This window comes from Pundamilia nyererei, unplaced genomic scaffold (genome assembly GCF_000239375.1).
Source record: "Pundamilia nyererei isolate P.nyererei 1_Seehausen unplaced genomic scaffold, PunNye1.0 scaffold00192, whole genome shotgun sequence".
NCBI classification, from domain to species: Eukaryota; Metazoa; Chordata; class Actinopteri; order Cichliformes; family Cichlidae; genus Pundamilia; species Pundamilia nyererei.
In genome coordinates, this window is record NW_005187593.1 from 271,361 (window position 1) to 298,015 (window position 26,655).

General features: G+C 41.0%; 1 protein-coding gene across 3 annotated transcripts in view; it reads right to left on the bottom strand.

Annotated features, from left to right (window-relative positions):
• Positions 1–26,655, bottom strand: part of tmcc3 (transmembrane and coiled-coil domain family 3) — an 80,038-nt gene that overhangs the window by 3,853 nt on the left and 49,530 nt on the right. For all 3 annotated transcript variants that reach the window (XM_005747236.1, XM_005747237.1, XM_005747238.1), the window contains 3 exons: positions 3,615–3,779; positions 1,795–2,576; positions 39–174 (listed from right to left, as the gene is read on the bottom strand). In XM_005747236.1, the coding sequence (XP_005747293.1) occupies positions 39–174; positions 1,795–2,576; positions 3,615–3,779 (1,083 nt within the window). The remainder of the gene's footprint in view (positions 1–38; positions 175–1,794; positions 2,577–3,614; positions 3,780–26,655) is intronic.

The following is a 26,655-nucleotide window of genomic DNA, read 5'->3' on the forward strand; positions in this document are numbered from 1 at the left end:
GTGGCAGTGGTGGGGGCTTATGCCCAAACATAAGTCACCTGTATGTCCCTGGCCCTCTCATAGGCCTGGTAGGCCACCTTCTCCTCGATGCTGGCCAGCTCCTGCTTCAGATTGCTGGTCTCGTGCTGGTGCAGCTCCGTCAGGTCATTCAGCTGGTCCTCCAACCGCTCATACCTGACAGACAGAAACACCCACAAACATGCAGAGTAGGTGGAGGCGGAGAGAGCCAAGGAAAGAGAAACAATGCATTATTGAGAGTGTGTGGGCACGTAACAGTACAGCAGTGTATCTGCTGCAGCCGAGCTGCTCAGAGCATTTGCCCTTGGTTGGGGGGTTTACGTGTAAGCTCTGCCGGCTATTTTTAGGCTTTTAATGATGGACTCCTAAACTGTCAAAAGCTCTCTAAAGTTCAACAGCTCATGTAATGACAACGTTGGCTCTGTTAGGAGAGAAATGCTACCATTACTGAAGCACCGAAGTATAAAAACATCTTCATCCAACAATTATTCCACAATTTTACTTGAAACAGATCAGTGATCCTCAAACCTTTTGCCTTCTGAGCAAAAAACCTCTGCTAGCATCCCCCGGTTAGCTTCAAAGCAATGTGCAAACCGCTTTTATTTTGTATTTCGTGTTTATAGTCGTACAAATCGTTGTGCAAATATTCTTGTGACTGCAGCACACATATTCTGACAATAAAGGATATAAGGAAAAAAGACCCTTCCACAAAACAAAAACAGCATAATTTGTTGAGCAGAAATATTTTACACAGTATAATATTTCTCTTATCTTTCTCAGTTCAGTGTTTTATTGGATTTTCTGATTTAATTCAGAACTCAATAATACAAGTGATTTTACAAGTCATAGTTAATATAGTGGTGATAGCTTCGCAGAGACTCTAAAGACAGCAGTTAAACATTTTAATGTCAGCTCCGGAGATAAATTTATGATTTGTAATATTAGGCTACATAAAATTAACATTTTTATGTTGGCTCTGTGAAGTTTTGTCCAGCCTGAAAAATGTGTCGCAGTCAGGGATTCATTAAGTGAAGGGGAGGATTCACAGTTGGTGTAAGTGAGGCAGGAAACTGCATATTTCATCCTCTACTAATTAAATTTCAATTGTGATTTGTTCCCCCTCTATCTCTCCAATTTATGGTGTTGAAATAAATTTTAGATATTAAGAACTGAAATGGGTTTTTAATTACTTGTTTCAGGGGCGTTTAAAGTGTTAACACTGAACTGTTGCTCACTCAAAGCCCGAGGGGCTGACTTTATACTAATGGGTATATTTAAGAAAGAAACATGTGAGTCTGTGCCCTATTATCTGTAAAATGTTCATGGAAGAGTATTTAACCATCATGTGTGGGTAACAATATTCTCCTCTCCCAGAACAACACAAAATATTCTGTTTTGATCTGTGACGCAAAAAAGAAACACAAAAAAAAAAAATCTTTCCACAGTGAGAAACAATCTGCCCTCAGTACCAGGGAAGAAAAACAAAGAACAAATCCTCTAAAGCTCCTTATAAGCAACCAAATGTCATTTTATTTTTCTTGCACCTCAGTTTAGGAGATTTTTCTTTTCTTCAAATACTATATTTTTGGCATTTCTCATTTTAATGCTGGTGACAGCGGAGATGTGAAGCATTTAAAAATAGTACTGGAGCACACAAGCTTTCCCCCCTAAAACCTCCCTAGAAATCACGAAAAAAAGAGCAGAAAACTAATAAATATGTCAAGAATTTTTTTTCTGGGAGAAAAGCCTTCCTTAGACTCGTGATGCTGTGCTCACCTGTATCGCTCCTCCTGCATCACCTGCGTGAAGTAGTTGTAGTCTCGTTTAAACTGTGTGTTCAGAGTCTCCATGTCCTCTGCCAGCTGCGTTTGAGCATCCCTGATGTCCCGCACCATGTCCAGCACCTCCACTAGGCGCCCGCTGGAGTCAGACCTCCCTGGCCCCCCTGACTCCGCCCCCGATCCTCCTGCCGGGTTCCCGTTGGAGTCAGCGGATGCAGACGTCCCGGTGGAACACTCATCGTCGCTCTGGTACTTGGTCGCCTTGGCTACTGTGGTAGCGCTGCCACTCAGACCCCTCGCGCCGCCCTCCACCTGCAGCCCTGACCCCGTTTCCATAGAGCTTTTCAGGTGAGCGATGTTGTCAGCGCTGCCAAACTTGTTCCTGATGAGGTTAGCGAACTCCCGCGGCTTACTGAAGAAAAATGGAGGTGAGAGCGACACGCCGGGCCCGATCGTCTTCACCTTATCCAGTGCCTGGTGGCGCCCGGTGGTGCTGACGTCCCGCAGGCTGCCCTCCTTGCTGTGAGTCCCGGACTCCTTGCCGCCGCTGTCTTTCTGGTTGTGCTTCCCATTGGTCTCGCTGTCCTTCATGCGGCGGTGGTACTGCTCCAGCTTCCTCTGCAGCCGACCGATGGTCTGCGCAGACTTCTGGTTCTTCTTTTCAAACACCTGCCGTATCCGCGACACCTGCTGCTTGTCGGCATTGTTCATAAGCTTCAGGTACTCGGCCACGTTCTGGTCCCGAGCCGTCTGCTCCACCTTAATCTGCTCCGTCACCTGAAGGCAGAGCCAAATGACAGATGTGAAAACAGCTGCTGAAGATTTAAAATCATTTAAGCATGCATGATACCAGCGCTTCTGATTCTTACCGACACCCCGATTTGTTCTATGAGTTTGCTCATCTTTCACATGGGTATGTTAGAATAAAATAATGCTGCATGAATACTGACAGCAGCCCTGTTTGTCTTTGAGCTCAATGATACTAATTTAATTTGGCCCCGCACTTCTGATCCCTAATGATAATTAGCCACGAGAGGAGACGTTAACACCTGCCTTTCTTTGCTTGTGAAGAAGTTATCCTGTGTAAACAGAGCTGGTCTTAAAGGCATCTCTAAACCTCCTCACACGGGCGTTTCCTCAGAACAAAACAAAGTTTTTTTAGCCTCCTGTTGCTAAAACGTAGCAGTCAATGCGCCCCTCAGTCATGTGATCGAGTTTATTCCAACCATGGAAAGTTTAAAAATTACCATCTGATACAGATGCTACAGATCAAACTGTTTTCTCTGGTCTGCTTTCATTCACTGTATTTGTTTCTTTGTGTATATTCCTGACTGGGAGCAGCAGTTCATCACATTGTAATAATAATTTCACTGTTAGGTTATTGTTGAAGTCTCAAAATACTTTTGCTCGGATAAACCAGTGAATATACAGCACGCAGCACGAGTTCAGCTTAGTCTCTACAGTTGTAAAACGTTGATATTAAAGTGCAGGATAAGCCTCTACTGTGAAAAACACTTCTAATTTCTAAAGACAGGACTGAGACGGACCTGAGTCGATTTTTTCTTTTCCTGTCGTATCAGAAAGAACTGACATTTAAAAGACATTTAGTCCATTACTGAATAAAAAAAAGCTGCTTCTGTTGCTTCATGTGTCACCAAACAGAGCTAAGGAGATATTTTAGTTTGTCTTTTACTCAAGTGTGGTGCTTGAGTTCTGAGTGCCAATGTGTCCCATGTGTACCCACAGCTTTTCAAATTAAACACGATAAATTTACAGACACACACTGAAGCAGGTGTGCAATGTTTTCCTTCTTACCTTGAGGATCTTCTGCTGCAGGCTGTCGATTCCCAGCGGTCCTTTGGTGAAATCCAGACCCACGCCATCGTGCCCAACACCGTCAACCACGTCTAGGTTGGACTCTGAGCCGCCACGGCGAATGGGCACCGGGATGCTGAGGACATCGCAGCCGCTGCGCTCCGCCTGCAGACATAATGATCTGATGAGTGCATATGTTTTTATTTTTTGGGTTGGTCTGTACAATATAAACACAATAACGTGTCAAAAACCACTGTGCTAATTTGTCTTTCATATGACCGACTGGGCCATTCATGGCTTGAAACCCAGAGGCAGACAACAAACTGCCATTTCTGATGCCACAAATACTCCCACTGTTGATAATATTCGACTGAGACTAACATTTACTGAGAGTTGGATAATGCTGCATTCAGACAGCATTTCTCAAGTGGAAGTGATGTTAAAAGAAGCTGATGAGACACAGATTTTTACATATTTTATACCCAATACTCATACTGAGCAGGTATATTAATCTCCATGGTTACCACCTTAGTTTGTAATGATATCTGTGGGACTGCAGTAAACCAGAAAATCGAAATTTTGACCGTCACAACTAGAACGGAGAACTCAAACTCGGCTTCATTAGGAGCAAACATGCCAAGATTATTGAGGTATAGAAAATGAAATGGTTCAGTTTAACAGAAAAAGAAATGTTCTTGTTGCATTGCACATAAACTGTTTCACAAACAAAAAACAAAAGTGAAAAAACTACTAGCAAAAATTTGGCTAAAAAAATAAAAAGATCTTAGCCCGTGTAGGCCCATACAACCCATCCTCCTAGCATGAAATTGGCTGCACATAAAAACCTAAAATTGCAAATTAACTAAATTGCACTCAGTGACCTCCTTGATTTAGCCATTTCCTCAACTATCATTAAACTCGCCTCTGCTGCTCCATTACATTGAAATGTAGCTTGAAGGAACCTATTCTGATCTAGCTGCACGCCTCTTTTTCTGGGGCTTTTACTCCTCTGTGGCTCCATCTCTCTGCTGGTGTGTGATATCAAAATGAGGCAAATTCTATTATCTGAAACACACACTCTACACGTTGTAAAGCAGTACTCAGAATACAGGCTGACCTGTAATTGCCTGCCCTCAGCATCAGCTTTCCTTTTTATATGCCATTTCCTGCTAACTAGCTTGTATGCTTGCAGCTGCAAAGGAGGTTCGCCAGTTTGGCCACAATTTATTAAGAAACCGAAATATGCATATCTGCGGGCCTGATTAAAATGAGTGGCCTGTGGGTCTTGAGTTTAACACATGAGTACACGTGAGTGACCAAGTTATTTAATTAAATCACAAGTTAACTGGTTCAAAATCTCTGTACACCTAAATGTGTAACAGCTTACAATCCCCATCATCCTCAAATTTAATGGCCTCATTATGTGATTACAAGCACACACATGTTAAGAGTTCACCAGTTACTATTCTCCAACAAGATGCTTGAATTCTACCTGGTGTGTGTGTGTGTGTGTGTGTGTGTGTGTGTGTGTGTGTGTGTGTGTGTGTGTGTGTGTGTGTGTGTGTGTGTGTAAGAGTGATTATATGAACATCGTTTTGTGCCTGATGAAGGTCAGTTGAACTGAAACTTTGCGATTCAGTAAAGCAGTATTAACAGCTGAGAGACGCACTCTTTCCGGCTTGTCCTGAGTCTGCCCCCATGTCTCCTCCCAGTTCAACATGCCTGAAACACCTCGCCTCGGAGCCCCGAACCACCTCAGCTGGCTCCTTTTGATGCAGAAGAATAGCAGCTCTACTATGAGCTCCTCGTTCTTTCTCCAAGGCTGAGCCCACACACCATTCAGAGGAAGCTCATTTCCTCTAAATTCTTTCGGTCTCTACCCACAGCTCGTGACCACGGGTGAGGGTAGGCATGTAGATCAATGGTTAAATTGACAACTTTGCCTTTGCATTTGGCTCGCTCTTTACATCAACAAACCAGCACAGTCTGCATCACTGCAGATGCTGCGTGATGACCTCGAGAGACACTGGAACTTGTGCTGAACCCAAAGCAGCAATCCAGCTTTTTCCTCCAAGTCTGAAACCACCTAATTAACAATGGGAGGCCCAGCCAGAACAGGCCGAATGGGTCGATGCTACTGTGAGGCCACAGCGTGGAAGTCAAAAGTTGAGACTTTGGTGGTCCTATACAGGGTACTCAAGTTGACTCACCTCATGCAATAGCAGTTGAGATATTTCAGTGTGAACAAAAGCGGTGGGTTAAATGACCAACAAATCGACAGCATGCCCCACAGAGCTGGTGCACCGGCGTGCCTAAAATTGCTGTTGAAAAGTACGAAATTGCCTCATTCAAGAGACCAAATGAAAACTCTCATAAGCATTGTGCTGACATTTAAAACTAACGAGGCACAAATGCACTCTCTGGAGAAAACGGCAGACATTGTTCAGACCCTGCAGACAACTCAGGCTTTGAGGCAAAACTCTGCACTAAAAAAAGAAAGAAAACCCGCCGACTGTCGTACACCACTGATTTAAAATGGCAGGTGGACTTATACAATCTCAAAAAAGAAAGAAAACAGATTCCTTTCATAGTCTGTCTGCCTTGTGTTTAGTGAGCACACCCTACCATGTTGGCAAAATAAGAGGATCCTTATAGAGGTGCGTACTCAGTATGTAAGAGGCTTTGTGTAGTCAGTGTCAGACTGGAGGGCAGGAAGGCAGGTGATGGGACATTAAAGCACTCGTAAGACCTCACAGTGGTCAGTTATGGGAGCAGCGAGAGCTCCAAACAAGCAGCCCCCGGTGCCTGAAAATCTACTCTCTGCATTGACAAAAGCAGACGATTATGTAAGGCAACCTAAAATATTAGTATGTGGTAACTCTAGTTGCCACGGCAGCAAAGCGCACACACTGTCAGACTTGGCTCTGAAGCGCACACACACAAACTGCTGACATACCCCGAGGGCGGGTTTTGTGCCTTTATTCCTGTTGTCTTTGTGTTACGCATGCACAAGCAGAAGACATGACACTGTAATTGTGTCCTGTGGCCTGTAGCCGTGCGGCCAAGTCAGCAATCATTAGCCCGAGCAGTGAAAAACAGTCCTACGGTATGAAACAGCAACGATTATCATCATTCATGTTATTGAATCGATCTTAATGAAGCTATTCTTTGTGCTACTCCTGAGTACAGATGGCAAACGCCCTCAGAACATCACACATCCAATCAGAGGGGAAGAAATACAGCCAGAACAAAGTTGTGTTGTAAATAAACTGATTTAATTGACACAGAATAAAGAAAAAAGTGCCACTAGTAACCACAGCCTTTGTGAAGGGGGGCATTCTAACACCGACAGGGGGTAACTCCCGTGGTTGCAAAAAGAAGCCTGGATGTATAGAAGTCTACGAGTTAACTACCTTTGATCTGTGACCTCACTAAAATATTTCCTGGAGCCAGATTCACTAAGGCGGATTTCCATAGACTTCCATGATGTTTTTACCTGGTCTCCTCTGTTTTTTAGGGAAATTTAGTGTTCATTGAATGGAAACTAGGGAGAGAGCAAGAGGGAATAACATGACAATGAAATGGTCTGGGGCAGAGTCGAACTGATATTTTAAGACCAAAACAGCACCTTCCTGTTTACTAATCTCTTGGGTACGGTCGGAAGAAGCTGCCTTGAGATGAGCGTGCAGGAATAGACTAGTCCAGCACTTGTAAAGTTGAGTTTCTACCAAAATAATAATAATAATTTCACACACCGCTGGTCTCCTGCTGGTTAGAGGAACTTTGTTTGTTTTTTTTAAGTTGTGATTGCTTTGGTTGCCATATTCGCCTGTAGTTTGCATAGAAGAGGCCGACTTGTCCGCAAACACCAGCTACTCGCTGAGAGGCAGTAAAACTTTGTCAAGTGCAACACAAACGTTCGCCTTCAAAGCAAAAGTTGTGCGTCATCAGTGTAGCCAAAAGGAGAAAAATGGTCTCCGTTTTCAGTCTCACTTTTGACAGTTTCACTAATACCCGCTGAGCAAAAATTATATCGTCTGTGAAAACTACTGACAACCAAAGCAATCACATGGAGGTTTTTGGGGCCATTCATCTCTTTGCAACCAATTTCACAGCAACTGTTATCAACCTTCGACAACCACTTGCCAACCAGTTGGAGAGTATACATTTTTCCATAGCAACTTATTGTTACTGGGGTGGTGTCACCGACTGTGATTGGATATTTAGTAGGGCTGAACGATATATCGCATTTGCGATAATATCGCGACATGATCAAGTGCAATTTTCTAACCGCAAAGGCTGCGATTATACTCTGGACATGTCCAAATTCATGGGCTGCATCCTCCTGAGGCCGCATTTGTAGACCGATTACGTCACAGCGACGCGCCGAAGGCTGTCCAAATTACTACCATATCCCAGAATTCATAGCACGGCTGGAACTCCAGTTTCCAGCAATGGCGGCCGCTACTAAGTTTTGAAATTACTCATACTAATCTTTCTGGGTCACAAAACAAACTTTTAACATATTTTCAGGCGAGAAAGTAGTTGTGTAAACATCAAATATCTGCTCGGTTTATCAAGATATCCCATATTTGCAAAAGTGCTTCGACGTTTTCAGAGGCGTCTGCTACCCTCCGGCTAGCTCGACAGCTAGCCGCGAGCTCGAGGGTTACTGATGCGGCCGAGAACGGCACAACTCCCGGCACATCATTTTCAGATCACCGCGGAGTTTCGCTGCTCGGGTTAAACGTAATATATAAGTCACTTAGACAACCTAAAAATGTTATTGTTGGGCTTTTTTCAGTGTTTTGTTTGTTCGTGAGTAAATCGGTTTGGCTGAGATTAAAGTTATTAGATTAGATAAAATAAAACTTTATTAATCCCCCGGGTGGGTTCCTCCTTGGTTTTCACACAGCTGACTAAACGTCAAACAGAAAACTTATTAAACAGAAGTATGAGACAGTCGAGAATTTACACCAGTGTCTGGTTATATTTTAGATAGCAAGGAGCACACGGCTGAGTTTATTGAACTCCACCGAGACAGCGATGACGCTAATCAGAAGGCTAGACCGTCTAATTTCACGCCTTTAAATTTTAAAGTCGTGTTTGTGTGTGTGTTTATACAATTGCTATTATGTTTGCACTTTATGTGTAATGTTACTGACTGCAGAGATCAGTAAGATGTGTGTATTTTTTATTTATTAGTTTTATTTATTTAATATTATTTTTTAATTGAATGACTGTCTAGTAGTTCACAGATGTCGAAAAACTGAGTGTGGTAAAGCCACTGATTTTTTTTATATATATGTTTCTGCAATCTGCACATTGTACTGACTTTCATTTGAATGTTTACACCAGGGTTCCTTGTCAGCACTTTATGCTCAGATGTTTGTAAGCTAAAAATAAACTATTGTGTATGTTCAAATATACTGTTGTGATTGAAGAAGTTAAATAAAAATGTCAGTCATCAATTCATGCATCACCTCATGTCATCATAACAGAGGTCTGTCTTCCAGGAAAGAACAGTTTAAAATTAATGTAATATAGTATTGGCCATACTATATGATGTATTGCTTGTCTTTGTTTAATAATACAGAAGACAAAGACCTTAAAAAATAATCGCATATCGCATCGCAATCGCAATATTGGGGCAAAAAATCGCAATTAGATTATTTTCCATAATCGTTCAGCCCTAATATTTAGTAACCAGTTTCACAGTAACTTCAATCAAACTCCAGCAACAACTCACCAACCAGGTAATGGCCATGGTTGCCAACTGGTTTCTAGGTCGGTGTGACTGGGCCTTATGGGGTAAACAGCAGAAAAAAACATTTAAAATTTCTAACAGTGGATTTGAAAAGTTAATGACTCAGATTTATTTACCCAGGATTTACTGATGTGACAAAAAGGCTGCCAGCAACCATTAGACAACTTCCAACCAAGTTTCTCCTTATCTTTGGACGTTTTGGTCAATCAATTTGACTAGTCGATGTCCAAACCTAACACTGGTCTAACTCTACCGAAAACACTAAAGCTGCAGACATACTGGAAGAGTTTAGCAGCAACATGGCGACCAGAGTCAACGGACAGCGAATGAGATTTCGCAACTTCAATTTATGGATTTTTCCAACTTTCAGATGAGTGTCTAAAGTGACTACCAATCAGAGTGGAAAATTCAGTTTATTGACATATGACCTGTAAATACATTAGTGGGTTACCTAGGCAACCTGAAATCTCCACGAGTGACAAGCCATTAGCTTCAAAGCGACGAGCAACAAGTAAATCAATTCCAGCTTCAGAATCTTTATAAAACCAGCCCCTGATGAACTTCTAGGCTTAGGCTTTAGATTCAAGTCTTATTAAATACAACATGCTGTTCATTTTCTATATCATGGCCCCCGTAAATTAAAAAACTATGGCAATACAGGATATAATAATAATAATAATGTATACTTTAATGATCCCCGTGGGGAAATTCCTCTCTGCATTTAACCCATTCACTCAGTGAAGCAGTGGGGAGCCATTGGGTGCCCGGGGAGCAGTGTACCTACCTACCTACTGAGCTATCCCTGCCCCTAATATATACTTCAGGGTGGAGAGTCTCAAACGTACAATTCAATTCAATTCAATTCAATTTTATTTATATAGCGCCAAATCACAACATAAGTCGCCTCAAGGCGCTTCATAGACATACAAGTGTGCAGCATCATTCAGTTTCCCAGTCAGATCAACCACTTGCTAATCATATCTAGTATCAAAGATGAAGCAAGATGGCTATGGTGAAAATGCTCAAGGCTTTACTAACTTATGTTACGCTGCCCTAAATCATGACAAAATCAAAGTACCACAGGGTTGAAAAGTGAGTGGTTGAGTTGCATTGTGTAAATGTAGGCGGAAGATTTTGTAAGGAAACAAGAAAACAACAATTATCTGCAGCAAACTGCAGCCAAAAACATTAGAGAGCATCTAATGATCAGAACATGTAGAAGGAACAAGATAAAGGGCAACACGTTTTTGTAGATTTTCTTCCCTGCATCAGTGCAACACACACACACACACACACACACACACACACACACACACACACACACACACACACACACACACACACAAACCCTGCTCATATATCAGCTGGGACGCAGTAGATTCGAGTGTGTAAATCTACCAGAGCCTCCCGCTCAGCAGTCAACACACGTATTGGACTTCCACTGGAAAAGTAGGTCTGAGGGCGAGAGCTGAGAATTATTAACATGTGAACACACACAAACACACAGAGGGACAGAGAGGGAGGCCATGTGTCTGTTTTACAGAGCCGATGTCTGGTCACTGCTCGCCTCGTGACCCGGGTCTGCACTCGGGCCATTTAGATTATTATACAGATGGGTGAACTCTGAGCCAAAACACAGATAGCACATCAGGGTGTTTGTCCACGGGGAAATAAAAGGAGGATATCCACATATTGACTTGTCCCAAACTAGGCAGTTCAATTTGTATCCGAGTAATAAAAAATAAACGGATGAATGTGAATGCAGAGATAATGAGTCTCCCATGGTTCTCCCTGAAGAGAACCACAATTTCAAAAAAAGCTAAAAATCAGATGTTGTGAAGAAGCAAAACAAAAACGTACTAATTTACATAAAATCTGTAGCTTCCTGCGGTGAAGACTGTAAGTCTCCAAGCTTTGAATTAGACAAACAACTATCTGTACGCACAGAAGCCCCCAAAAACACATCGTTTAAATTACAGCTTAAAGTGGAGACGATCAGTGACGACCTGGATAACTGTTTAATTCAGGGCTGTCAATAAAATCCAGTGCTGTTCCTGGTGTGGCTCAAGTTCTTACTGTGCAGGATCAGAAAAAGACCGACGAGTTGCTTGAAATATCCCATACATGGAGGTTTTGTGTCTTTATAGATCCGCTGTGATCTGCAAGTTCTCCTTAATGTGAAACTGTAAAAGTTTTTAATCATTTGCTTTGTAAAGGCCTGACTCACTGAAAATAAATGTTTGCAGATGCACTTCTTTATACTAAAACAAAGGAAAATAATGCTTGTTTTGAAAGATTACTGTGCACTGGTCTGTATGTGGCCTGTGAACTCCAATTAGTGTAAAAGCCCTCATTTACAGTAAATCTATCATTATGGACCAATCAGCATCTCAAATGTTCAATTCCATCTTTTTCATCACTGTAAAACGAATAACATACAAAAAACCTGCTAATTACAATTAAGCAGAAAAGAACAGATTAGGGTTGTGTGATTGGACAAATGAATCAGCCATCGACTACTGAGATGTTATTATTTATTTTGCTTCCTTGCTCATCTCTAAAAATTGAACTTAGGCGTTCTGTCTTGCACCTGTAAAGCTGTACAGAGCACTGGCTGAAATGTTCCTCCTTCCCAAATAAAAGATCATGGATCATTTTTGGGGCATTATTTCCCGAGTGGGTGCGCTTCAATCATCGGCTGTTAAACTGATGGGAATGTCAGTTTCATGACTAACTGCTCCAAAATGAAATTACTCAACAAATCAAGAGCCGGGTGACATGAAATATTAATGAAATTGAAAGTGGAATAAAAGCTTTTCTGACAAGTGTTGGACTGAGTATAACAAGTGAGAGGGAGCAGGAGTGAAAAGACTATTTACTCCCCTGATGTTGCTTAAAGAGTCTGGACCAAAGCATAGTGCTGACAGAATGATCCATTTTTTAAAGGCACAAAACTGATCAAATAGCCAATTATATCCACAGATTTAAAGTCAGCAATGACTTTATTTATTACAATTCATCCACAGCATGCAACAATACACCAGCCACACATCAGCTGCACAGGCAGCCGGTGGCCTAGCTGCAAACACCAAACTCACAGATGTTGGCAGGAGAAATTAATCTGCTGCTTCCACTGGATGAATGTTCACAAACAGTATTTAAAGATTTTAAAATCATTCAATTATCTTTTACAATGAAGATTTCTTCGTTTCCTTGGCAACACAGGACAACAAAAATAAGCAAAGAGAAAGAAAATTGTAGCAGCTATCAACCCAACTGTTATTTTGAACATCTGTATGGGCCCAAATATTAAATTTCATGGTGATGATTTAATCTGCTGGACTCGTCCATTGAGCACTGTGACAGTATGCTCTGAATTTCATGCCAATCCATCCATTAGTTGTTGATTCAAGTTTAAAACGCTGAAATAAGGCTAATTTGTCATCGGATTACAGAGGACTGTTTTCATCCAACACATGTTTGACAGAAATCAGACTACAAATGTATACCTGCATATGCGTCTTTATGTGCAGGTATCATTTACAGAGATAAGTAGAAGGCTAACTATAAAAAACCCAACGCCTGTGTGTGAACTCTGGTGTGTTTCCACATCACTTTTCTGTGATCAAAATGAAAGATTAGGAACTAGAGTCAAAGCTCGTAGTGTGCACTTTATATAAAAAAAAAGGAGAGAGAGCAGGGCGGCAAGTGCTTCTCCTCCACCCACAGCTCATCTGATGGAGGGACCTTGCCATGGGGAGACGGCAGCCTGGCACAAACACAGGAAATTGCCAAGGGAAACCTTTTCTTCTGCTGCTCCCTCTGCAGAGTAACAAGTTATTTATTCCTGCCTCCGATCCATCAATTTATTTTCCACTAACATGAGCCAGAGGTAGTCCAAAACGAGAAAATTGTAAACACTCTGTCCCCCGTGAACAATGAAATCCTCCCCTCAGCTCGTCAGTGTGACTTGCAAACAACTGAAGTGTAAGTAAGACTGATCATTTTGCCAAAAACCAATCAGCGGCCGCAGATTGATCCAGCGCTAATCAATCAACTCAAGGCTGTTTGCAGGAAATGTGAAAGCCCCTCTGACCAGTAAAGATAAGCACTGCACATACATGTTATTAGTCAATGTCAGCAGGGACACAGGAAGCCACTCACCCTGACAATAAAGATTAATGAGCTGATAATACGTCTTGCTCATACAGTAAATGTTTGGAAACTGGGCCGTGGAATCGAGTTAAATTAATCAACAAATTGAAACAGCAACCATTCTGGTTCAGAATCAGAATCAAGTATGATCAAGCATGAGTTTGGTGATCTGCTCCACAATGTGATCCGTTTGGCTTTAACATTCACACAATTAAGGTGGCACTATCCTGTGAGGCAAAGTGTCTCAAACCCACCAACACTAATGAGCAGTCTGTATTTTCACATTAATATACCTGTAAAAGTTCTAAGTGAAACCACCTGTGCTCATATCTTGAATGTGATGTTTTTAGCCGCTCCCACAGAAAGAGCTAAATAAAAGCTGTGTGCATGCAAATAAACTGCTTGTTTAATTTGCCACATACTATCAGCAGCCATCCCCTGCCCTTTCTTTTTCTAGCAGCAATACCTGCAGCATGCCTTGAGATAATATTAAAAGTTGTAAGATCTCTGAGATTACGGTGCTGGGCATAACCCTAATCCAGATAAACTCAGTGTGGTGGTGCCAAAACTGACTGTGGGAAATGATAAAAAAAAAAAAAAAAAGATTTTCTGGGATTTTTTAAAGCAAAATATAAAAAGTAATCACATTAATAAATGACAATAGCTGTTAGCTGCAGTCCCAATGTTCAGCTAACCCATAGTGACTCAAAGATATACTGGCTTCATTGGACTTAAGCATACCTGTTGTTTTTTGCTTACCAGAAAACATCTGGTGAGCAAATTTAACAGACAGGGCTAAATACTGTGAAACAGTTAATCACCAATTAATATACTGAATGAAAGTACATCCTGAAGGAAACTATTTAATTAGTGTCTTGTTTGTTCTCAGAAAAGGATTGTGAGAAGGCCAACACACAAATAATTATTTTGGCACTTGTGACTCTCCTTAATAAATCAGTGCTAACAGCAGTGAAGGGTAACACATTATGGCACATTAGTCATCTATTACTCGGCTCCAACCCAGCATGGGGCCGCACAGTGTCTGAACCCAAACACCAGATTAATGTTGGCGTTGAACTGGTAAGAGTTTGAGTGCTGGGGAGGAAATAATTGGATTGTGAGAATCCGGATAAAGAGATTTAGTGGAGGGAGGTGTTTAAAAACAGGTTTCTAAAGACAACTGCAGGGAGGTACAACACATTAACCTCACAATAAAGCAAAATTATCAAATCATCAATACAGCGATGACAGAAAAACTCAGAAAATCTTCCATCCATCTATTTCCTCACCTCTTATCCAGATCACATTCACAGCTACAGCAAATTTGGAATCTGAGTACCCAGAAAAGCCAATCAAGTACAGGGAGAGCATGCAAACTGAACAAAGAATGCCCCCAGCCTGTGGGTTCAAACCCAGGACTCCTTGCTGTGAAGCCACAAAGCTAACCACTGCACCACTGCCAAATCTCAGCAAATCTTGCTTTGAACCACACAGTTTTCACCTACCACACAAAGAAGCCACGACTGCAGCCCTAACATGTACATTAGTGGAACCATAACCTCACTGTTAGGTATGATGGCATGTTAAAGGGAATATTCTGCTCATTTCCACTTCCATTTCGCTTTGACTAAAGTAGCTTTCTATGTTATTTATTCAATACTGGGCTTTGGTGCAGCTCCTCAACCATGAAATGTGCCCTCCACTTCCCTTTAAGCAAGATTTCTTCTGATTCCCTGCCCCTCATAGACAAAAGGTTTGAGCAGCGGGTCCATTGGTACATTTCTTAATAAGTTGGAAGTCAGAAATTTTTTGTTTAGTCCCTGATGAACGTAGAAGGTCAGAGTAGACCACCATGCCCTGAGTTAGCAATCCAAGAAGGTGGCTGAATGTAATCAGTAGTAAAATTTAAACTTTTAATCTGTACTGCCAGCGTCACCAGATACATGCCACCACATCACCAAACCCTTTGTTAGGGGGTAAATGCCCATGTTCCATTCCATTGAGAAAACAAGATAATTATATTTTGGACACTGACGCTCTGGTGTTGCCGTAGATGGAAGTCTAAAATCTAAAAATTCCTGTTAATCTGTCTGGTAACTGTTGAAAAAAGTGAGTCTATCCAGCCAACAGACTAACTGTGCTATCCATAAATACTCACGGCCAGCTTAACCAAACAGATGATGGCAACTTTTGCAAAAAGTCTGTTTTCTGTCTTTGGTATTTGGCCATGACGTAAGCGTGACACTCTAAAATAACCCTCAAAAATCAAGAACCGGGATCTGTCCATTACACTGACCTACACCTACACTCAGCACAGCACAGAAAGAAAATCAGCAGCTATTTCGATAAACATGGAGATGATGTCAGAAAAAAAAACCCTGTCACCCTGTTACAACAGGCTTGAGAACAACACTGATGAGCTTTCCTGGTTATTTATGACTCCACTTCCTGAGGGCTTCCAGAAAGGCTCGCACACCAGGCCCTAATGCATCATGCTGCCACAGGATGAGGCACAGGTTACACAAACCAGTGCACCTGTGATTGAATTCAAATCCATTCAGCTCTGAAACGCTAAAAAGCAAGGGGAGCTTTTGTGCTGACGGATGACTAAAATCCATTTCGGTACAAATCAAACAGAAATGGGCACAAAGTACTGTTTGCTCTGTATGAATAATAAATTAAACATTCTCACACTGAGTTTCTGCAACTGCTGTGCATCATTTCCATTACCTGGAGGGCTTTTAAAACACTGTATTGTACTGTATAATTTTCGTTTTTAGAAAAACAGCACTCCAACTCCAACTTTTTTTTTATGTCCTCAGGTGACTTAAATAAAGCTATTTTGCATAATTAATCAGAGGAAGTCACTATATTAAAGTCAGGAACCAAAGGAACATTGTTTTTAATCTGTAAAATTTTCACAGCAATATAATGATGAACTTTATTGCCACAAAGCTTTTTGTGCATTAGGGGTTTAGCTTGGTTTTGGTAACTGAACAGCCTCTGGGTGTGCTAACTCAGCTACTGCCATTTAAACTGCATTCAGACCACGTAGGGCAATGGAAAAGATGTTCACCTATGACAAGAAAAAGAGGACAGTTTTAGGCGAAATGAGACCGGGTTGAATATAAATGGGACCGCTGAGCCTTCTGTCTGGAGGGGCTCACCCGTGACTCTGTGACAAGAGAGAGGAGCCTCCTGTGGGGAAGAGGAGCTGGCAGACAGACCCCCCCCCGTGGGGGTCCAGAGATTTAACAGAGAATCATCCTGGGATTAAATGAAGAGCACAACAGTCAGAGACCGGATGAGAAAATGAGAAGTGGGGCTGAATACAAACCCAGGGAAGTGATGGAAACAGGGAAACTTAACCTCTCAGGTAAAAACCTTTTAGGAAAACTTGCTATTTTTAAAAAAAATTCTTTAAAATACAAATAAAACTGACTTTGTCAACAATTATGATTCAAAACAATAAATCTGTGTTTGTCACACTGTGACCAGAAACTGGAGCTTTCCAGCTCCATATTTTAAGTAGCTTTCAATTATTATCTTATTTCCCTGATATTGAGCCTCAGCACAGCTGGTTTAACTCCTTTCCATTAAAGACAGCTTTCTCTTTATCGCCTGTGGCAGCCAAACACAAGATTTGGGGGCATTTTCACACCTTCAGTTCGTTTCCTCTGGTCAGAAACAGCTTCAGGGTATTTCTGTAGTTTGGGTTCTTTCTGCACACATAAAACTCAAAGAAATCCAAAATCACTACAAACCCACATGAGAAAATTTAGTCTGGTCATCTGACTGACCAGATGTTCTCAGGCTAAATCCCAGAATGCAACGCATGCTTGGCAAAGGGAAAGCTTGTAGCTCAAACTGTCTGCATACACCTGATAACTTGGTCGGATCGAGGTCAGATCATCGCAAAACGAACCGTGAACTGGAGTTCGTTTGGAACCGGACTGAGACAGCTTTCTCTAAAGGATCCTGGCACGGTTGTTTTGGTCTGCATCTAATTGTGATTATAATATCCACATGTGCACAAAGGAACCACACCGACGGGAAAAACGATCCAGAGTTCGATTTATACTAAACGGCATAGGTGTGAAAACATCCTGAGAAGCAGGTGGATGGGAATGACAATAAAACTTTAATATTTTTACCTAAATATATATTATTAATTTTACAGTTTGTGCATTTATTTTATACACTACTGCAACACTGATACTGCTACTAATGCACTTGTACTCTTTCATCACAGTGATACTTCAGTAGTTAATATTTTATCCTTTTAGAGCCATTGCCTTCTGTTTCAAATGTCTTGCACCATCTTTTCAACAATGAGAAAGGTGTGTACGCACAGCCGGAGCTGTGCACCTCAGATGATCATATTAGGCATATCTGCTGTCAATGACATCACACAGGGCTGAGAGTAGAAAAAAAATGAAAACCAAGTGTTTAGAGCTGTGTGAAGCCTGAGCTTTTGGTAGAATAATCCCCTACACAGGCAAAGCTGAGATGATTTGGACGTGTGCAGAGGAGGCATAGTGGATGCTCTTCCTGTGAAAAAGACCTCAGAGAGGATTCATGGATGTAGTGAAGGAGGAGATGCAGAGGGCTGGTGTGACAGAGGAGGATCCTGGGATAGGATGAGATGGAAGTAGATGATCTGCTGTGTTAATCCTAGAGGGAGCAGCCATAAGAAGGACTACAGAAGGAGACTACAGCTTCTTCAGACTACAGATTATTTCCTTTTTTTTATTTATATAATATCACAAAGTAGAGAAAATGTTGCCCTTAATCTTATAAAACCCACCCAGCAGAAATCCATATAGATTTGTTTTATAACTGATCTAATATTCACGTTTGAGATGACTTTATACTAATTTCCACCACACTGCAGAAAAACTTGGTATATTGGAGCTGTAATTGGACCTGCTGCTCTGAAACTGCAAAAGTTCATCATGTTCCCTCGTTTGCTCGTGACCTCCTCTGAATCAAGAGTGTGTGAATATATAAAGTGCATGAATGTACATATGCTTAGATATGTATATTTATAGAAAGTTTTATTATCAGCGATGTGTAATATACATAAACCTTTTACTTTCTGTTTAATGTGTCGGTGACTCAGAACAAAACAGAGGTCCAACCTATGCTCTCCAACCTTCAGGTAATCGCACACACACACACACACACACACACACACACACACACACACACACGTACGTATTTAGGTCAGACTTAAGGTGGGGCTGAGGGCAAGTAAACAGTTTGCCTCAATAAAACGCAGCAGTAACTGAAGCCTGACTTCAAGTCCTAACAGGCTACTCTCTGCACCACCCACAGACGCACTGCGCTCGTGGCAGGCAGAACAGGACACGTCCAGGTTACATTAGCTCCACAGTATTTGAGAAATATGAAACATCCATAACATGTTATCACATTATACCATCTTCCTCACTTCATTTGTGATTGACTACAATCGCTCATTTCTCTTACAGCTTTTATATCAAACTTAATTCTGCTTTTTTGATTCAACAGCACTTTAATGGAGTGCTGTGCCATCCCCGTCTCAACCTCTTTTGAACGGAAAATCCATGCACTTGAAAGAAATCAGTGAGACTGTGATAAAGGGAATCAGTGGAAAGCATCCTCACCCACTTGTGGTAGCAGTGCAATTGATTTTTGAGTACACGTATCAGGATGAATGCAAGTGTGATGGATGGATGTGACATCTGATTGACACACTGAGAGAAGGGCAATGACTGAACAAAAACAAGCAATGACTGAAAGATTATTTGGCTTCTGTTTTGTTTTATATTCCCTCTAAAGCTAGTGCTTGCAGCTTATGGAAGATAATTTTCTTATGTAATCTAGATAAACATACGACAACAGTGGATGTGACTCCTGACTGACCAGAGGTCTGACAGTAACAAAAAGATTTCTAAAGTTAACTTAGAAAGTTCACAGCTCTCTGAATACTTCTGCTGCGAGTTAAAGCAAGCTGGCTCCTAACAGAGCAGTTTCTCAGACTTGGGATGTCCATACAGTGCCACGGCCCTGCAATAGCCTCAAGAGACTAATTAAGAAATCACAGATGGGGGGGACAAAGCACAGAGGGCACATCTGAATGAGTCAGAGTGGCCGAGACATCCTGCTCTCATCCTCTCCTTATTTATTCCCCTTTACGCTCTGTGCAAATTTAAACCATGATGATGATCCCAAGGGAAAGGTTGCTGTAGATAGGCTTACCGCATGCAGTCAAACCTATTTAAGCAATGGAAAGCAGTTCTTCAGGGGTCATATGCTCAGGATAAACAACAATAAATACGACTAAGAGGACGGAGCAAGCCCATGAAGCCTAATGCTTTACTTTCATTTTCAATTTGCACATTAGAAACTGAGCAGTGAAGCCACAAGATTTTAGTCAACTAGCTAATAACACGCTGCTTTTCAGCTCTACTTCTCTAACAGTCTGTTTCAGTGTTTTAAAATCAGCCAATCAGCTACAACACCTTCACCTGCTGACACATCAGTATTCTAAACATACAGGAATGCAGATTTTTATCTGATGTTACAGAATCAGGATTTCAGAGTTGAGTGCAAAGCGATGTGTTTATTTTGATACATTTATCTTCTAATCAGTCTTTGAGCGGTTTTTCTAGAAATTCTGTTGACATGCCAAAAGTCCGTGTTTAACCTCTAAACATCTGTGAGATCACAGCTGCCAGGGTTAGGTAAGTGAAAATACCTCCCTGACTCTCCCAGTTTCAGTCAACTGACCTGAAACAGTTTCAAGGTGAGAGTCAGCACATGTCAACTGGGCCTGAAAGGACAGCGAAAACACAAGATCCAGATGAAACTTGAGTAGAGATCCACTCCAGGCTCTGTAAGGTGAAGTCAGAGCGCTCCCAGGATACTAGAGGGACACATAACGATTTTTTCCCCTTACTCCCGAATAATTAACTCCATAATTCAATCATTATAATACATCAAATATTTTCAAATCATTACACACAAACTCTAAGTTTACAATCAACATTTATAAATTAAAATTATAATCAACGTATCGTGCCTTTCAAATTGATTTTGAATCATTGAACAATAAACAGGATGCTACAGATGGCGTGTGCATTGTCTTCGTTTCACATTTCCAAAATTCCATTCCTCAGGCAAGGCGAGGTGACCTGCCGAGATAGCCTTTCTCACACTACCCTTAAATCCAGAGAGGTGATCTGGTGACTGCTACGAGATGTCGATAGGCAAAAGGTTAAGCATTCTCATAAACTCCAGACACAAAGCAGAGCCAAGTCTTAAAGGAATAAGCTTTGCTGATGTTGACACTGGATCATCACGTGCCTGATCACGGCACTAAAGCAAAGATTATCCTCCTGACAAGCCGCCGAATTATCGAGGAGAATTCTAAAAACTCAAAAATCTCACCTGCTTGTAGCATTAGATGTCAGGCTGATCACCGTTAAAAATAAAGAATTCATGAATAAATTGTGAAAAATGTCACGCTGACTAAGCGACCGACCTCACCCTCACCGCAGAAGCTGAACCACTCACATGTCTAAAAAAACATGTTCCACTTTCTGTTCCGCTATGTGCTTTTAAACATTCAGGCCACATACTGCAAAAACCTTTTTGCCTCCACATGCTAAGAGGACGCTTCTACTTGTCTGCAGCCTGAGATGGATAAGAGCCCACGGCAGCCTTTCATAACACAATCTGTGCATTTTAGAGCATGAAGAAGAAAATGTCTCAGCAGAAGAGCACACATGGCTTACTCTAAAGTCACACTGGATAGTGGGACTCTTTTCAGCAATTTGGTGTTAAGTGTTTGATGCAATTACACTAATGCCTGTGCTAATGATATGTGATGATGATGTGCTATATTTAGGGAGGCACACTGAAGTTCACTTTACTTTATTTGCATTTCATTTGGATCATTTCCCACAATTCAAGGGAACATTAAGCCTCAGCTGGCAGTTCACTGTGGTTCAAGCTGTGATAAACTTCTGAGAGGTGATGATGTGTTCCCTCTGAGATGATATAGTCCAACACTGATCTGCTAAAAAGCTAAGGAAATAAAGTGAATCAATAAATCACACCCGCAGATTGAAAATGAGAGTAACTGGATGGATTTTTGAGCTACAAATCAATAAACACTTGGCAACTTGTTTACTATCACAGGGGCTCAGCATTCGCTAATGATTCGGTAACACTACATTTATAGCAACAACCCACATAAGTAAATCTTCAGCTTAGAACAAAAAATGACCTACTGTATCTGAGAAAACTGGTTTATGGGTGAGTGGGAAAGCCTCAGCACAGCCTGATCCATGTATATGTTTGTATACAACCTGCTCTACCCATCCATATACAAGTTTGAGACTCAATGGGTGGAAAAAGAGGTGAAAAAAAAACTTGTAATCCCCCCTCCTGTTCTCTCTCCTGTCCTCTTGTAATCTGAGATTTTAATCTGCTTTCCATAGTAAAGATTATCCAGCAGCTCCCGTTTAGACAGCGGCCTCACACGCTCCACAGAAAACAGAGCGGGGTGAGGACACAGATGTGCAAGGCTATAATCCTGAGAAAAAGACAAAAATAGTTTCTTTTTTTTCTTTTTTTAAAAAGGGCAGATTTAAAGGGCGAGGAAGAGGACGTGATGAAGACAGAAAGTGTCAGACGAGGAATCGGTGAGAAGGAGAGAGAAACCCTTTCTGCCAAAACAAGCTGAGGTCAGTGTTTGAACTCCACAGGTGGACCATCGGAATCAGATTAGGGCTTCAAAAGAGTGCTCACAAGTTAAGGTCAGAGTATATCATGCTCTGGGAACATCGGCCCATTTTTAAATTTTAATCGCACTGCACAGGTTGCAAAGGTGACCTGTATTCACAAAATGATCAGCCACAGCAGCCGAGTTAACCATAACAGGCTTGGTCAAATTCAGACCCTTCATGAATAAATCATATACATAGTGCACGGCTTGTCCTGCATGGAGACATTTTAGTAACACACTGTAATAAAAAATAAAACATTTAAACTAGTCTTCTTAACAGCTTTAATTTGATCAAGTCAAAAATAACAGAGTTATAGAAACCTTGTGCCTTAAATGTATGAGAATCAAACAAAAGACAAAGTATGAATTCAACCTTTCCATCATATTTTTATCCTTCTCAATAATAAGGCAGGAAAATATCCAGAAACTGCAAAAACATGGGTGAAAATGTATTCCATTTAAAGATCAGATTATAACCGATTATGGAGTTTTAAGGTTATTCATGTCCAGTAGATGAAAGGAAAAGGTAATGTTGGTAATAAATTGCCACACCGAGGATCCTCAGTCATTCTTTCTGAAGGCATCAGAGCAGCTAACACATTTCTAACATACTGAAAATCCAACCACCAAACTAAAACAGAAGCCAGGTGTTTTCTTCCAAGGCAAAAAGTTATGGATTATGGATTTAGCAGGGTCCGGGCTCGTAAGTCCGGTTCTTTCAGGCTTTCTGTTATGGTCAAGAAGCAAACATCTTATTTCGTTATTTTCCTCTCAAGCTTTCCTGTCCAGCAGGCCATCCACCACCTAGCTGAAACGGCAAATTTCCTCCTTCACATATTGCAATTAAGTTGCACAATCACGGCACATACCGTCAACTACAGCTTTCCATCGAAATCCTCCTTCTGTTAAAAGCCACATTACGAAAAGAACAAGCCAGGCCAGTTTAAAACGGCACATGTGGGTTTGTAGATCCAGATGAACTCCTTAACTGTTCCTTTCCTTAGGCTTCCTCCTCCCAGTTTTCTCTGCAGGAGAATCTCCAAATCTCACATGAGTGACGTTTATATCACACTCATTAAAACTAGTTTGTCATCTTTGGTGCTTTGAAACTCTGTGGCATCTTTCCAGTTATTTTAAAAGGGCAAATAATAGAAAGACCAGGACCTCAAAGTTGCACCAAGTTCAATCAGTTTAATGTCAAAGTGCTCAAAGACTTTCTTAGTTTTAACTTAATGAGTAAATATGGGAATGTCAGTGTGCAGCAGACTAAAAAAGCCATTTATACTCTGACGCTGCCCGTTTCAGTCAGTGACGCACACACTGTCAGTTTGGCTGATTATTTTTTCATGACTCTCTACAGCTCACCTCAGACAGTGTATGTTAAGAACAGCTTAAAGTCTGCTTTAGCATCTAAAAACGAGAGAAAGAACAATGTTTTTGCACTGCAGCCAGACAGCAGCATCGCCACTAGCTGTGATGATGAAGCTCATCGTTAATGCCAACAAGAACAAGTGCTGCTGTGAGACGTCACTTAAATCTGTTAAGCTTTGTTGGGCCAAGTATAAATGCAAACCAAAGGGCGACTGGAGAAAGTCTTAATCTGGAAAATAATAGAAGCAAAACCCGGAAAAGAACAGGAAATCAATATCTTTATTTATTTATAACCCACTAGGGTTAAAAAAATGAATCCAGTGCTGAAGTACCAAAACCAACAGATGCTATCCCGGACTCTCATGTTAAAATGCCCGGCTTTAACTGTGAGAATAACCCATGAGTTTTGATCTCTATTGCTAATTTCACCCTTTAAGACGACTGTACAGGGGGTGATTTTTATCATAACTGATCCACTTAAATACTGATAATCCCTGAAGTTGGGGTGGTAGCCACTTCACTCTCTGGTAACAGAATACCAATGACAGTGATAATGATGATGATTCTATGAATTTCTTTCGTAGAGAAGTGGCATTCCCTTTCTTAACCTTTTAACACCCAACATATTGAATATTACTACCAATCTGAATGTTACTGGTTCGAACCCTGGCTCCTCTAATCTGCACAAAAGCCCTATATCAGTAACTGTCCATTTAAATTTTAGGTAACAGACTCATTATGAGGAGCTCATGGAGAGATGCAAACTATACAAATTATTATGTATTCAAATACCAACCATATCAAGGAAAGAGTTCAGTTACAGTCCACTCATCCAAAGGCCGATGCTCCATTTCTGGATGCCTCATTAAGAATGCTCTTCTGCATTTTAAACTCACACGCAGCAAAGTCTCTAACATACTTAAAAGAGCCGAGTACACCAAGATGTTGGCAGCAGTTCAAACCAGAGCCGTGGTGATACAACTCATCCTGCATAGTAGCCTTCAAAGGTGTCCACACATTCTGAATGCGTTGGCACACAACAACATGCAAACACCCCCCGACCGTGAATTACATAAGAACTGGCAGGTGAGTGGGGCAGAGACTCCACGGAAATAACTATGACTTTATTTACACACTGCGGAGCGTGTTTCACCAAGGCAGCAGGTCACACTTTGTTTTCATTGTGGCTTGTTCCAAATGGAATCAGCATTTTAATGCTAAAAACAATAGCGTTTATACTTATTCGTCTGAATCAACTAATCACTCAAACATCCATTTTTTAAAAAGAATATATTTTCAAGTTGATGTTGTTAAATAAACTTTGATGTGACCAGATTTCCTCAGTGCAGCATTTCAGGAGACTATAGCTTGCAGAATTATTAATCGTCACTTACTGGTTACCACAGAGAACAGGGCAGCCACACATCTTTACAACTTGCAAGACCACCTGAATTCTGATGTAAACCACCCCCCTGTGAGCGTTTCTATACTTCAGACCAATATCCTGTTCATTTCTTCATACAGACTAGGTACTTTCAAATCATTTGCGTACAGCTCAGCTTACTGACCATCACGTGACTCTAGACAAAAGCAAATATAATAAAAACAAATGCCAGAGGCAGACTTTGAGGCCACTTATGTTGCAGAGCTAGGTTGGATTCTTTCAGCAATTTTGCAATAGAAATTGAGACACCTTACATAACAATCACAACAACACCAACATGAACAGATGTAGATCATGTCTTCAAATTGCTTGCACTGTCAGTCCAAAATGAAAAAAAAAGAAAAAAGAAATTTGAATAATCTATAAGAAAAATAACCCATAAATCCATAAAACTGGAAGCTTTGCCTAAATAAATACTGATTTTTGCTCTTGTACATATGACAGTGTGGCAGAGTGCTGAACAAATACTCCACAACTTCTGAGCAGAAACCAGGCCACACAGGACCACATTAATGCAAGACTACACCGAATAATGATTTTCATTATCAATGAATCTGCTGATTAATTGGTGACGTTCAACTCACCTCGGAACAGTAACAATTTTCTGCAAAAAAAAAAAAAAAAGTTATATTTCAAATGTAGATGGAGAGCTGAAATTGTTATTCAAAAATATCAGCAGATAAACATTTAATGTTCAAACATTTTTTTTGTCCAGACAACAACTCAAAAGCCCCAAAACAGCGAATGTGCAACAATATATAACAAAAACAATAGGAGAGAGGCCGGAATCAGCTAAAACGTAACAATCCAACAACAGCAATCATCACAATGTGCACAATTATTTCTTCACAGTAGAAACATTTAGCTACACCATGTAGTGTTACATTACTGCAGGACTACAACGGGCACAAAGGCAAACAGCTACTTTGATTAATCTCTTAATAATCACACAATTGACCAGAACCCGTGAAGCTGCAAGTGTTCCTGACCACATGCAGTTTTTAGAAAATGGCACAGCTGTTGTAATTTTCCCTCTGTACACCAACACAGTGGGTTATCAAACAATCTAGAAGTGATTGAAGTGCCGACTGTCAGCTTTAATTTAAGAGGAGTGTTACGATAATAGTTTACAAATTACATTTGGGTTTTTTCAGAGTAACTGGAATCATTTTAAACATCAGGATCGTTTTTAACTGTTGCATGGAAATCATTTTAATTTTGACGTTTTATTGATAATTCAGGTATTTCAAAATAACAGGAACATTGTGGGGAAAGAAAAATCACACTTTTTTACAGTGTAGGACCAGTGAACATGTACTCACTGTCCACATATTTATGGATCTCACTCTATTTCTGACTGAGCTGTCACCACAGCCCACTGTAATGAGGCAGGCAGCATGCTGTCCTCACTTGAAGAGATTGAAAACTAAAACGTTGGACAGGCTGAGCCAAATTTAAGTAGACAGCTAAATGCATGTTCTAACAGAGTGGAAAACCTGGCAGTGAATCGGCTTCATGTGATATGATT